The sequence below is a fragment of the Fusarium keratoplasticum genome, chromosome 11 (genome assembly GCF_025433545.1).
Source record: "Fusarium keratoplasticum isolate Fu6.1 chromosome 11, whole genome shotgun sequence".
NCBI classification, from domain to species: domain Eukaryota; kingdom Fungi; phylum Ascomycota; class Sordariomycetes; order Hypocreales; family Nectriaceae; genus Fusarium; species Fusarium keratoplasticum.
In genome coordinates, this window is record NC_070539.1 from 1,613,108 (window position 1) to 1,626,752 (window position 13,645).

General features: G+C 51.0%; 3 protein-coding genes and 1 pseudogene across 4 annotated transcripts, besides 1 other annotated feature; 3 read left to right on the forward strand and 1 right to left on the reverse strand.

Moving 5' to 3' along the window:
- Window positions 1–1,150: 1,150 nt before the first annotated feature.
- Window positions 1,151–6,566, forward strand: NCS57_01335100 (Peptidase-S8 domain-containing protein; the record flags this gene model as incomplete). Its single annotated transcript, XM_053062992.1, has 7 exons — window positions 1,151–1,875; window positions 1,939–3,361; window positions 3,420–3,915; window positions 4,350–4,581; window positions 4,727–6,133; window positions 6,245–6,387; window positions 6,436–6,566. The coding sequence occupies 7 exons, from the start codon at window positions 1,151–1,153 to the stop codon at window positions 6,564–6,566; spliced, it is 4,557 nt and encodes a 1,518-aa protein (XP_052907887.1).
- A 1,083-nt stretch (window positions 6,567–7,649) lies between these two features.
- Window positions 7,650–8,961, forward strand: NCS57_01335200 (uncharacterized protein; the record flags this gene model as incomplete). The annotated part of the gene is made up of 5 exons (XM_053062993.1): window positions 7,650–7,710; window positions 7,763–7,910; window positions 7,963–8,170; window positions 8,236–8,511; window positions 8,563–8,961. 5 exons carry the CDS (start codon window positions 7,650–7,652, stop codon window positions 8,959–8,961), a joined length of 1,092 nt encoding a protein of 363 aa, XP_052907888.1.
- Window positions 8,962–9,407: 446 nt separating this feature from the next.
- NCS57_01335300 lies at window positions 9,408–10,826 on the forward strand (annotated as a pseudogene). The gene is made up of 2 exons: window positions 9,408–9,475; window positions 9,533–10,826.
- Window positions 9,408–10,826: a sequence feature.
- Window positions 10,827–11,177: 351 nt separating this feature from the next.
- On the reverse strand, window positions 11,178–13,315 carry NCS57_01335400 (Heterokaryon incompatibility protein; the record flags this gene model as incomplete). The annotated part of the gene is made up of 2 exons (XM_053062994.1): window positions 11,178–12,805; window positions 12,937–13,315. 2 exons carry the CDS (start codon window positions 13,313–13,315, stop codon window positions 11,178–11,180), a joined length of 2,007 nt encoding a protein of 668 aa, XP_052907889.1.
- Window positions 13,316–13,645: the final 330 nt, after the last annotated feature.

The window sequence follows — 13,645 nt, forward strand, 5'->3', positions numbered from 1 at the left end:
CGATAGAGGAACAGCCTGTATGTGTCTGTCATGGACACTGTGAGCTGTTCACGAAGCTCGGCGCTTGCTGTAGCGAACAGCCACTTTAAAGACAAGGATGCCAGTTGAGTGAATGAACTCAAGTCTAAAGCTTCGGTGTGCTCTCTAGCCCTTCGAGAGTAGCTCACTACCGATGACTGGCGAATAGCCATACTAATTTGATGGAGACGCTTCAAAGCCTCAGAGACGGCCTCGACGTTTTCAAGGCTCAGACGAAGAGGCTGAGTCGTTCTTGAGTCCTCGGCATCCTCTCTTTCAGACGACACATCGCGCATGTGAGCTGGAAGTCCTGTGAGACTAGGGACGGAGTGTAACAAGGTGTCAAAGGCTCACCATAGGCCAAGTTCGCCCGCATCAAGTCCAACCCTCGTAAGACCTGGTCTTGGATTTCCGCGTGGCCCTGAAGCTTGCGATCAAGGCTGAGGTCTCCATCCACAAAAACCTTCATGGAGTTTGCCCATGTAGAAAACTGTTGGCTGAGCTCCGTGAGCAGGGCTTCTCCATTTCCTTCACCAGCTTGGGTAAACCGCGCAATCTGATTCTCGAACAGTTTCTCGCACTCAATTGCGACATCGTAAATCGGCTCTTCTACCGCTTCCATGTCCGCAGTCATATTGATAAAGCTCAATAAGCGATATGTTGTAAGCTGGCAGGGTCGTCTCTTGTCACAATCATGATGTGATTGTGCCAAACTGACCGGCAATGGGGCCCAGAATCGCTGTTCATATCAGCCACACGATCGGAATGCGAGTTCGGCCGAAAGTGCTGACCGGAGAAGCTCATTTTCCGGTGAAAAGTGAGAGCCTATAGGTGCATTTATGCAAGAGAAAATCGAGGGGAGAAATGCATGTTGCCAAGCGCCAGCCTGATTTGTATTTCCCCTCTCTTTTGCCTCAACAGTCTTCGCCGAGTCGTATCCATGGATCCACAGCAAACGACCACGAAGCGACCTCCTGCGAAAGATCGTCTTGTCCCTATCACGCAGTCCCGCGGATGGAATTGCTTACAGACCCTCAGTGCCTGCGTCTTGGGCAGGCTTGGGCGATACTCACGAGGCGGGGAGCCTCACAGCAGGCCAAAGACGCGTGGAAATCGTGCCGCCCTGATCGAAATGGACTTGGACACTGTTATCAGAGCACACCACCCCGAGAGCGACCTCACACAGGAAGCCTTCGACGAGACGGACCAGGCAGCGCTAAATCTACTGCGCTCACTGAGTACTATGGCCAACCTGCAGCTCCCGATGGGTGAGAGAGCTTCGACCGACCTAAGTATGAGATCAAAAGCAAGCAAGAGCCAAGAGAATTACCATACGGACTTGAGAGCGAAGGTTGATGAGGTTGCGAAATTAGGTGCTGACTTTGAACGACTCCATAAATTGATGCGGTATCTCCTCTCACCCTTCGTTATCGCTGAGGAACGGCACTTTAGCTTGGGGACAGGACCATATCCTCTGTTCACGCTACCCCCAGGAGATCCTGGCGAATTGGCTATAGGACGCTTGACAATATGGCGCCAGATCTTGAAAACTCTTCCCGGCATGTCCCAAACTCTCGATGATTGCTCGCATGTTTCTCCGGACACAACAGCGGAGTCTTCAGGCCGGGGAGTGTTTGACGAAAGCCTTGGAAACCGCGTTAGCAGTGTCGTTGGAGCCATTTTCAAAGAGTTTCGGCATCTCAGCTGCGTTAGGAAGACGACGCACGAGATCCGCTTGCACGTGTCAGACGAGCTGTACACGACACGTCCAGGCCGAGAGCACAACCTTGATATGTTCATTTCCGGTTGCCCTGGAAGTAATCTCATTTGGCAGAGCGCTCAGTGCGGTGACTTTCCGTGAGTAGCATTCTTGAAATTTTCGAAGCGAGCTCCCAACTAACTAGGCGCATCTGGTATCAGCGTCAAGGATGTTGCTAAACAGTGCATATGTGATAGCATCAGTCGGGCAATGCATGGCAGACGGAAGCTTCACATTCTGGTTGACCCCGAAGGATTATATGATGTGACAGACACGCTGCCCACCGTCCGTCTACATCATGACAGTTTTGACGGCACGCCGCTTAGCGAGCTGCTCCAGCAAAACCTCTTCAGGCCGATCGACTTCCAGGCGTATCATGACAAGACGGCAGCGAGAAAGTTCAACTCTGGGAAAAAAGCTCAGGTGGCACTTGGGCTTTCGAGATGCCTCATGGACTTCTTTGACAAAGGCCTTGAACTGGCCTCACACAGCTGGATCTCCGACAACGTGCACTTTCGGGAAGGCCCTACCAATACGAAGGGGGGTAGAAGACACCTCCTGTACGTTTCGCTCCGGCCGAACCTTGATCAGAATGCCCCTTCCGACATGGTCAAGATGTTCAACAACGGGAGTCCAGTCGTGCTCTCATTTGCAAAGCTGCTTTTGGAAGTCCTATACGGCAAGGCCCTAAAGATTCAGGTCAAACCAAATGAGCAAGATAACCTCTCAAGTTGGCTGGAGCTTGGAAGAATCGTTCAAGACTTGCGTCGCGACCCAGATGGTGGACCGTTTACCTCGAAATACTTGGAGGTTGTGGAAAACTGCCTGAGCCTTTGGGCAACCCTAAGCAACGGCAATGACCGTACGGATCTCTCAGGCACCATTGGATTCATGAGGAAGGCCATATACAAAAAGATTGTCTACAAACTCGAGCTCATAGCTGGTTCTGAGTCAACAAGCCGAGCCGGCTCAGATGTCATTGCCAGCCATGAGCGAAGAAAACGGAAGAGCCAGGACTCTGTACTCAACGAGTCACCAGCAAAGAAACTGGCTCACTTACCTCGAGTTTCTTTCGTCTCTGGGTCCGTTGACTTGGTAAATGGCCAGAGTCCAGCCGTTTCGCCTGGTGATTCCGTCACGGCAGCTAAGCAAGGCGACGACGAACAAATCACTGATGATGCTGACGCGGGCGTCCATGGCCGGTCATCCCTTTACGATGAGCAGGTGGGAACTAGTGAACACGAACAGAAAGCGGCAGAGGAACACTTGAACACACTCATAGACAGCATGGGAGAGTACATCAAGCCCCGTGCGAACGGTGCGCCGAATGAGAAGCCGATCAAGGTTGCCATCATTGACAGCGGAATCGACGCGGACGATAACTGGATACGTGGTGCAAACCTCCGGATTGGAGACAAGAGAAATTGGACCAGTGGCCTGGTCGACGATTGCGCCGATGAATGTGGCCACGGAACCCATATCGCAAGGCTGATCTTGAAGATTTCACCTGCTGCTGAGATCTACATTGCAAAAGTGTCTAAACGAAGGAAACTGGACCCAGAAGTCCCGGGGCAGGTTGCCCAGGTATGAATCCCCTAATCAGCTTGGAGGGGAGCCACTAACCCAACATCAACTGATGAAGGCTATCGAATGGGCAGCCGGAGTGTGGAAAGTCGATATCATATCACTATCCATGGCGATGGATGGCGAGAACCCGACAATAAGAAAAGCCCTTGACAAAGTATTCAACCCCCCTCACGATTGGCCGAAGAAAGTAGTGGTCATGGCAGCAGCATCAAACTGGGGGGGTAATCGCCGTATCGGGTTTCCAGCTTCTTACAAGGGAGTTATCTGTGTCCACTCGACCGACGGGCATGGCAATCCTAGCAATACAAACCCAACGGCTCAGAAGGGTAAGGACTTTGCCGTGTTAGGTATGTCCATCAAGTCAAGCGTCAAGGGGAAGGACAAGAAGAGGACCGAAAAGTACATCTCCGGAACTTCTTACGCCACAGCCATCGGTGTAGGAATCGCGGCCAACGTTCTGGAGTTTGCTAAGGGGGACCCGACGCTGTGGGATGAGGGGAAAGGGAAGCTCTGCTCGTCGTGGGGGATGTCCTGCGTGTTTAGGATCATGAGTGAGGAGAGAGCAGGCTACCGAAATGTGATGCCCTGGAGACTTTTTGATGGAAGACCCGAAGAGGATGTGTATCGCTACATGAAGAATGCACTGGAGCCGGATGTATGAATATGAGGAATTCGCCTCCTGGTATGCGTGCAGAGTCTAGATGGGCCCCAGGGAATGTTTAGAGCCGGGGTCATATTGGATGGATGAGACAATTGGTCTTAATTATAGAGTGGAAGATGCATGTTTGTGTATGATAACATAATGTTGGATTACAGGAAGAAATACGGACCACCATGAATCCTTTATAAACAAACGCTCTCCTTGGATTTCACGATTGATGAAGAATTTATCAACTATCACTTATCGGCGACTTGGTCTTTCCGCGACTTTGCCAAATCATTTGTTAATCTAATTTGGACTTAACTAACAACTAACACTTGGTAGCCAAGAATAGAATGCCCCCCCTCTCCCTCATTCACATCTCGCTCCAATATCTACATCAGGTACCAGAGACACTGACGATGGTGGGTCTCAATGGCAATACACTCGATCCGGAAGCCACGGCGAATGTGTCCAAGGATGCTAAGGACTTCAACTTTATTTACGTCCAAGGCCACAACGACCTGCAAGTTGAAGAAAAACAGAAGCTGGCTGAGCTGAAAGTCGAGATCCAAGAGTATGTGGCAGAGTACACACACTTGTGCCGCTACAACCCTGAAGACCTGGAAAAGATACGAAAGCTCTCCTTGTTAGGACCGCCAACTTGTAGGCCTCTCTCCGTGATATAGTCGGTAAGAAAGCATGCTGACAATTATATTCAGCTACCATCCAGAGCTCAAGAGCACTATCACCCTGAAACACTTGGTTAAGGGCCAAGAGGATCAGACAGAATATGGAGTTGATGTCATTCTCCATGACCGTCCCAACGTCAGTACGGCCTTGTTGGCGCCATACGTTGCCGAAAAGGCCGAGGTTGATATAAAAGAGCTGGAAATTGGCTCCAAGAAGATCAGGCTCACGCTCCACCAAGACAGACTCGACGACGTGGTTAGCCTTGATAGTGTCAACAGGATCGAGGAAGTGCGACCCAAAACCGTCTACAACAACCATGCTCGTGAGATCCTCAGGGCCGATGACATAGCCACGGCCTCCAGATATACCGGCGCTGGCCAGATCATCTGTGTGGCCGATACGGGCTTTGACCAGGGCAAAGCCGATCACGACAAAGTCCACCCAGCCTTTGTAGGCCGAGTGAAACATCTCAAGTCCTGGTGGCTTCCAGATGATGCCAAAGATCCCGACGGTCATGGAACTCACGTTTGCGGGTCCATCTCCGGAAGCGGCATCTACACAGCTACTTCAAGTAAAGGCGAGGCGCTTCACATCAAGGGAACTGCCCCTGGTGCGCTCCTGATGGTTCAGGCCATGTCGAAATGGAACCCCAGTTGGAAGAAGTGGATTCTCAAGCCGCCCATGGAGATATACAACCTTTTTGTCGAGGCATACGAACAAGGGGTTCGGATTCACAACAACTCTTGGGGCGACACTTGGGACAAGGTGACAGGCCAGCGTGACTACACTGACGACGCGACCGCCATCGACAAGTTTGTCCACGAACATCAAGACTTTGTTGTGCTCATTGCGGCAGGCAATGATGCAGATGAAGAGAACCACGGGGAGAGCCAGATCGGCGACAATGGCGCAGCCAAGAACTGCATCACCGTTGGTGCCACTGGCTCGACGCGAGCCAATGACTCATATAAGCACAAGCTCGGGTCTCCAGGGCATTTGAGGCCCACGGATACGGCCCATTTTAGCCGCAGAGGCCCTACAAAGTGTTCCAAGAACTGCAAGTGCGAAAACGTCATTGGCCGCATCAAGCCAGACGTCGTAGCACCAGGCGTTGCCATACTCTCGGCGGGATCACGCTCGACTACAGCCAATCAACGCTCTCTATTCAAGAGACGTTTTGGAAATTCGCAGGACGAGGACTGGTTCTTCATGTCTGGTACCAGCATGGCCACACCCTTGGTAGCTGGCTGCGTGGCGCTCATGCGCGAAGCATTACAGAAGATAGGGAAGTATCATCCCAGCGCGGCGTTGATCAAGGCTTTGCTGGTAAACGGGGTTGTTGACTACTCTAGCCCTGATGGACCCGGCTTTAACTACGAGCAAGGCTTTGGGTTGGTTGACGTCGACACGTCCATCGACATGATTGAGAAAGAAACGTTCGTCGATGGTGAAAACAAACTCGAGCAGAGCAAGTGGGACGCCCCTTTGCTGAATAACATTCAAAAGGAAGATGGGGAATAGAAAAGTCATGAGATCCCCCTTCCTAGCGGTCGCCATCGGCTTGCTGTCACGTTGGCATACCCTGACCTGGCACATGCCCTTCTGCAGAACCAGGTAAATCTCATTGTGCGTGCTGGCGGAGAAGAGAGGCACGGCAACATGGGAGCCGATCAGGGTTTTGACAAAACCAGTAAGTCCCCGGGCACCTTTGGTTGCATGAATGCTAACTGTGTTGTAGACAATGTGGAAAAGGTAATCTGGGGCAACGTGCCTGGAACAACGGCCGTGATTATCGTGCGTGAGGCTGGTTTTACCAAGCTGAATTCAGAACAGTCATTTGCGGTCGCATGGGATATTTCGGCATTATAAAATGGTTGACTCTGCGCGTGTAATGCTCGCAAGGTCGAGATGAGTAGTAAGGAACTCAGTCATCGTTTGGTGGTCATACACGTTGCTGAATCCAGAGCGTCCCGTTTAGAACAGGGCTTTGGCGAACTTTGTTGACGGACAAGGGTGACCGATAGAACAAGGCAGGTGAATGCAATTGTATACGAGCAAGTGTTGAAGAATTTGTTCTTTTAGATAAAGTTGAATGACCTTATAAACTATTGTATTGCCCTGCACAACTGGCTTTTTCCAGTTTATCTCCAAGATCCCTTCTTACGGATAAACGATCGTTTAGGTACCCTAGGCCATTGGGTTTCCCTTGACGTCCCCACCAAGCCACCCAATGTCACAGAGTGTCTATGATGACCCAGCTGAGGATGAGGAGGAGGCCGCCAACTCCGACCAATCGCGACTAAAACCCGGCGGTCTTCGAAAGGAAATACGAAAAACAAGATAGACGCGCCATTCCCTATATCTATTTGGAAATCCCATTCGAGCTGCTGACCATCTTGACGGCATCCCCAGAGTTTGCAAAGACAAAGCCGCGTGGCGCAGAATAAGCGCAGCTAAACCCAACAAGGATAACTCATTCGAGTTGACAAACATGCCCAAGGTTCAGCCAATCGCCAGCGCGTGATGCTGAACGAGGAAATCCATTCGGTCCCCCGGTCAGCCCAGGGTCCACCAGCCATCAAACTCGTAAGCCACGCCTTGACCGCCTTGCGTTAGCGACAAAACGCCTTTGAACGAGAACGATGTAGCTTGTGGGTGCTGATTGGGCGGTGGGGTGTCGTCCACGGATGTCCCCGAGGGGACTCGACAACTGGATCGCATCAACAGCCACGACTAGGGATGGCTTTGTTTCTTTGGCTACAGGGCTGCGCCTACTTGTGACGAGAATGGTCGGTGTCAAGCCGTTTTTTCGGGTCAAGACATGTGAAGGGTGGTCTTCGACGAGATTAAATATCGGGCTTGGCCAGTCTTCAATTTCCATTCCAAGACACTCAACCACCGACATCAACGGCAACACCCACTACCGACAACACTACTACACATTCAACGATAATGAATATTCTCTACGGGCGATCGTCCGATCATGGATGCACCGAACACGACCTTGGCATAGGTGAGCGAGAACCCCTCAGCATCATCACCGACAAGTTACTAACAACCACTAGATGCCCAGGATAACGTTGCAGGAAGCCTCTCCTTCCATCAACTCAGCACTATCATCTCTGGAGTTTGCGCCGCCATCTCCATCTGTGTGATGCTTATCTTCAAGTCACTTCACGCTACGCATCTTTCGAATCCGACAGAGCAGGTCAAGTAAGGACCTCACACTCACCGAACAAATGTGCCAAGCTAACGATCTTCATAGAATCATGCGCATCGGAACTTTGATCACCATGTACTCACTCATCTGCTTCCTCTCCGTCTGCTTCCCCAAAGCAGAGGTGTACATTCATCCTTGGTTGGACCTCGTCGAGGGTTTCGCTCTGGGATCCTTCTTCCTGCTCCTCTGCGACTACGTCTCGCCGCATCACGAACAGCGCGAGCTTTTCTTTGCTGCCGAGAAGCTTGGTGGAGTAAAGTGGTTTAGGGCAAGTGATTATTATCTGACCTGTATAAAAAAGCTGCTAACCTATCACAGACTCGCTGGCTTTTGATCTTCCAGATGCCAGTTGTCGCATTCATCATCGCCATCGCTACCGACATTACTGCGGCAGTTGGAGTCTACTGTGAATGGGACCGCCAGATCAAGTCTGTCAAGTTTGTTCTGCGCTTGATCTCGACAATCTCTCTGGTCGCCTCAGTCCTTTCGATCCTACAGTTTTACCGCTTCCTCAAGAGGCACCTGGCTCATCACCAGCCACTCATGAAGCTGCTGGCCTTCAAGATTATTGTCTTTCTAACCTTTGTGCAAGGAGTAAGTGATGCTTGATAATTATTCGCCAAGGATCCTACTAACATCAACTAGATCATCTTTTGGGCTCTCACTGATAAGGGTGCTCTCAAAGAGACCAACACACTGACCTTCGCCGATCTCCACATCGGCATCCCCAACATGATCATCTGCATCGAGATGGTTCCGCTTTCGCTCCTGTTCATGTGGGCTTACCCATGGAGAGTCTATCTGGACAGTTACAGCATCGATGATGCCGAGGAACACCCCGGACGACCCTTGAAGTCCTACCAGGGAGGTCCTTTCGGCATTCACGCATGGCTCGCCATGATCAACCCCTCGGAAATTTTCAGGGCTATTCTTTTTGCCTTCAAGCATGTTGGAAGTATGAGGAAGGGATCTCAGGAACCCATTCTTGCGAATGAATCGGCTCCTCCCTATGACAATCATCAGATGCGCAACCCCGGCGTATAGATTATGTGTGGAAATGCCTGCTGAGGCCTTCTGGGGTATCTACAACGTGTATGGGGTGGTTGAAGTTTTAGATGAAGGATAATGTGGTTGCCAACGATACAGAGTGTAATAAGCTAGCGAATATCAATTCCTTACTATCAAAAGACACGTGACTCAGTATCGGTGGCTGCTTTCAGCCTTCTTTGTTCGCCAGCTGAGCGACCGGTTCGCCAGCCCTCCAGACACCCAGTTAAGCAGCAGGGCTTAGGCAGCAAGGCGTACCCATGTCTTGGCCGTATTTCAGACCCATTCTCGTAATTCTTCTTCGCACTCTTTTCTATATAGCCTACGACCTTTCGTTTTATTTTAATATCTCTAGCGCAGAGAAGCCACCAGCTCACGCTCCTCAATCTACAAAGTCACCAACTCTCAGAAATGCCTAGCGTACCTAGGTGTTGAAGTATTAGCTTGGGCACACACATCTCCGCAATTCTCGTTCTTCGCTACATTTTATAGCGCAACATCAACTGTTCAGGTATGCCTTTGACCACGGTGGACGTTCTTGACTCTAGCGTACTAACATTGGGAGAAGGATGGCATCGCCTCCTCCGAGTGCGCCGAGTCGCCTTCCAGCGCCCCTCCAAGGTCTCGATATTATCGAAATTCAGTCTCTCAAGGACGCCAGGCACAACCTCGATCTCCCAAAAGGGAAAAATCTCATCAGGCACGGTGCTTCAGCCATGGTATACCGGATTGAGAACCCTGCTGGCAGAGACAGCTATTTGGGGCCCTATCTTGCGTGCAAGAGGATCATACTGAACAGCGACGAGGATATCGAGGCTGTCAGATCGGAGATGTCAATAGTGCGATATCGAATGACTTCGGTTCGTGATCCAACTCGCCTAAGAATTGAGGCAACGTACTACCGTCCTTCGGATAATCCCAAAACCCAAGGCACCGTATACATCATTCTAGAGGCCTGGATTGATTTGTCTCTGCAAACGTTGATCGATCACGCCATCGGCAAACGGGATGCGGAGTTTGCGCCATGTTATCAACAGATTCTTCGAGACGACTGGCCCAAGATTCTCTACTGGTTGTTCGAGTTCCTAGCATCTCTAACAAGAGACTCGGTTTTTCGCCCATTGATACGAAGGTCGTTACCTCGCAAGCTTGACGGTAAATCAGGGACGCAGCCTAGGAGTCCGATGGGGGAAGTAGAAACCACTGGGTTCTGGGAAATCAATGAGACCGAAGGTCGAATGACTCAGTTCAACTCCAAATTAGAACTTGTCAAGATCGTGGATAACCCGACCATTCAGTCAGTCGATCGGATCTGGCATCGAGATCTGAAACCTGCCAACTTCCTGTTCAAGTTCGCGCCGCGATCCGAGTACAAGTACGAGCGGCACGACACACTACATCCCGTTGGCATCGACTTTGGAATCAGCAAATACCACCGCGATCCTTCCAACCCCTCTGCGCACTATACTGGGACTCCGGCTTATCTAGCGCCCGAGGTTCTGGAGGGCGGTGCAAATTTCAGGTCGGACATATGGTCTCTGGGATGCTGCGTTATTTTTATTGAAGCTTTCATTCACTCAGGTCTGCCAGGGGTTAAGAAGGTTTTTGAGATTGCCGTGCGAGGAAATGACAGTTCGTTCCGGGATGGAATCGATGAGGTAAACGAATTCTTGGACCAAGATCCATCTCCCGGTCTTGCCCAGGATGTTTCAGCACATATGGAAGAGGCTCGGAAGCGCCTTCGGAAAATGGTGAAGGAGAAGATGATGGTCCCAGAGTCGCAGCGAGGCAGCGCACATGAGTTACTAGAGAAAGTGATGGAGATTCGTGCCGTGGCAAAGAAGGAATTCTTCGATGAGTGAAAGCCAGCAGCGGAATATACCAAGTTGTTGTATAAACCTAACTAGTATCCAATATCGCCCTGAGCACAAAGCGAAGATGACATTGAGCCACCAGGTAGATAGGTATTGCAGCCCGGGAAAATTAACCCTGCACTACAAAGAGAAGAATACCATACAAAACAGTTAGTTATTTGTTAGGGGACAATATAACACCATTCTGCTCCATGACCTGACGGCGATAACGCTTCATTGCTCAAAGCAGCTTTCCAACGTCGCCTAGAACACGGCAAATTGTACCTGGATAGTTTACCTAAGCGGAACCCAGAGATATCTAGGCCCTTTCTCTGGTGATTTATCAACAATATAGCCCCTTTATACCAATGATATTTCGGTGAGAAGCTGAGCGCTACTCAGGGAAGCCAAACCCCGAGATGATATATCAAAGCCTAGTCGCTTGATGTCCTTTGTGTAGTCGGTGCTGAACTGGGCAACCCTCCGGAAGGAATTAAGACCTCTTTCAGGAGCCCGTGTTAGAACTAGCCCGATAATTTGGGTGGTTGATGGTCTAGGGGGAAGCCAAGGGTGTAAGGTCAGGACTGGAAGAATATACATATCGTGGGTGGGGTCTTCCAAATCGATATCAAGATTGTCGATGTAAAACCGCGCGTTGATAATTTTCGAGTCATTGCTGTCATAGTGATTGTCATCGAATTTATTCCCTCGGAGGGCAGACAAAGCGCCAGTCAGCCTCAAGGAGCCCCATGGGGCTGGAGCAGGCAATCCTTGGGAAGCATTCCCGGTCTTCACCTTGATGATAGAGATCAAGTACTCTCGCTCCGAAGAGATGTTTGCTGACTTAACTTGCCCATCCACCGACGCCCAGGACCAGGATGGTAACCCTTGTTGCATCTGGGGCTTGGGCTTGGGTCGAGGAACGCGCCAAATCAGCTGATCGATGAGTTTCGATCGCCAGAGCCCAGCTAGGTATTCGTCTCCGCTGAAGTGGCCAAACAACTCTGCAATTCCCGAGAATGCTGGTAGCCTATCTTTGTGTAGGGTCAGGCTGCAGGAGGTGTATCTTTCCAGGAGGTAGTTCCACAACACGTGAGTCTGCAGTGTCATCTCCCCGAGTCTTTCACAAGTGTGCTCCCCGCCATGACCTTCCTCTGAGCCGCCAAACCATGCAAGATCTTTCAGACTCTCGTGGTGATGCATGCCGTTTGGGAACCCTTCGCATTTGGTTTCGTGGAAGCACTCCCACATGATCTGATTTTTAGTGAAGTAGAGAACGCGCGGAGCCAGCAGGCACTCTTGGAAAACCCATCCACGTTTATGCAGCGGTCCCCCGGCCAGTTGTCGATCCCAGTAGCCTTTGTCGAATAATAGGAACTTCTTCCCTGATACGCCCTCAGTAGCGAGTAACGGTAGTTCAATAGCACCAGGTAGTACTTCGTCCTCGTCTCTTGTTCGAAAGAGCCCGCTATCTGGACCAGATGCCGCGGACGCTGCAATATTGCAAATCGAGCGGCCATACACGTGTCGCATAGTGGGAGCCTCCCGCTCCCAGTCAAGCTCCGAGTCTTGTATAATGCAAAGGGCATCTATCCAGATGTAGCGAATCGAGAATCGCCTAGCGATGGTGACTACGTCTTGGAAAGTCCTAGGGAGCTGTGAGAGGGGAAGTCCTTGGCGCATCACGTCAATGTTGTCATTGAGAAGTTTCAAGCTAGGACTTGTTCCCCATCGATAGCTGAGGGTCATGTACTGCACCGACTCATTGGGGATTGGGGAAGTTCGGAGCGTCCAGTAATCCTCCCTGTCGCCGATATCAAGCAGACGAGTCGGCTGCCAACTTTTACGTTCGCTGAAGAGGAGGCTGCACTGTGCGTGGGAGTCGCGGCAAGACCTAAGCCATTCCAGCGCCAAATCCAGTGTAGCCGGTGACGATGTATCATGACCTAGGCCAAGAGATCGCCTACCGAGTCTGATATCGCCAATGCCTGGGACTCAACGTCAGCGGGTTTGGTGACCAAAGAACGGCCGCCCGAAGTGCTTGAGAGCGTGCCTCGGATCTTGTGCCGTGATCTTTCACGAAGCCTAAGGGTGAAGATTGATGGGTATGGGGACATACCTGGACACGGCAAAAGCCGGAATTTAGTAGGAGCATGTCGAACCGTCTTGCGACGCACATTCGAAAAGACTGTTAAATGGTTCACTTCTAACTTTCTCAAAGGGTCCTCTGTCTCATTCTCAAATATGCTGCACCTTGTCTCCCATCTGCATGGAAATGGGGCCAAGGCAGCCGTTTGGCGGTCTCGCTCGATGTCGGCAAAGACCATGGCGCAAATGTAGCAACCCGATGCTACTGCTTGTGTCATGGACTCTAAGGACCCATGGTGCAGCATCTGCACGACTATCGCGCCTTGCTCATAAGCGCGGAAGATAGTTTTGCACGCTTGGCATAGACGAAGATGTCCATTAAATATGACCTTGTTGCTGACAGGAGACATGACAAAGATGAGCGGGACGCAGCATGGGCTGTCGGTATACTTCTTGGGGGAAACTGGAACATAGGTAGGATCTGCAGCATTGAAATCCCGGAGGGAGTCAAGATGATGGGAAGGTGGTCAGATATGAGCCGTGTCCGCCAAGCCAAGTCAGCCTTACAGCTGCGGATGAAATGTGCCCGGTCCACAGGCTAATGAGCTTAGGACTAGGTGGTGCATGGTGCATGGCAGCCTTGGGAACGCCTGATCCCGATGCCCAACGAGGCTTGAGTTTGGATCGCCAGGACACAGCCATAAGAAAGGCATTGGACGGCAACTTGCCACCGATGCAGT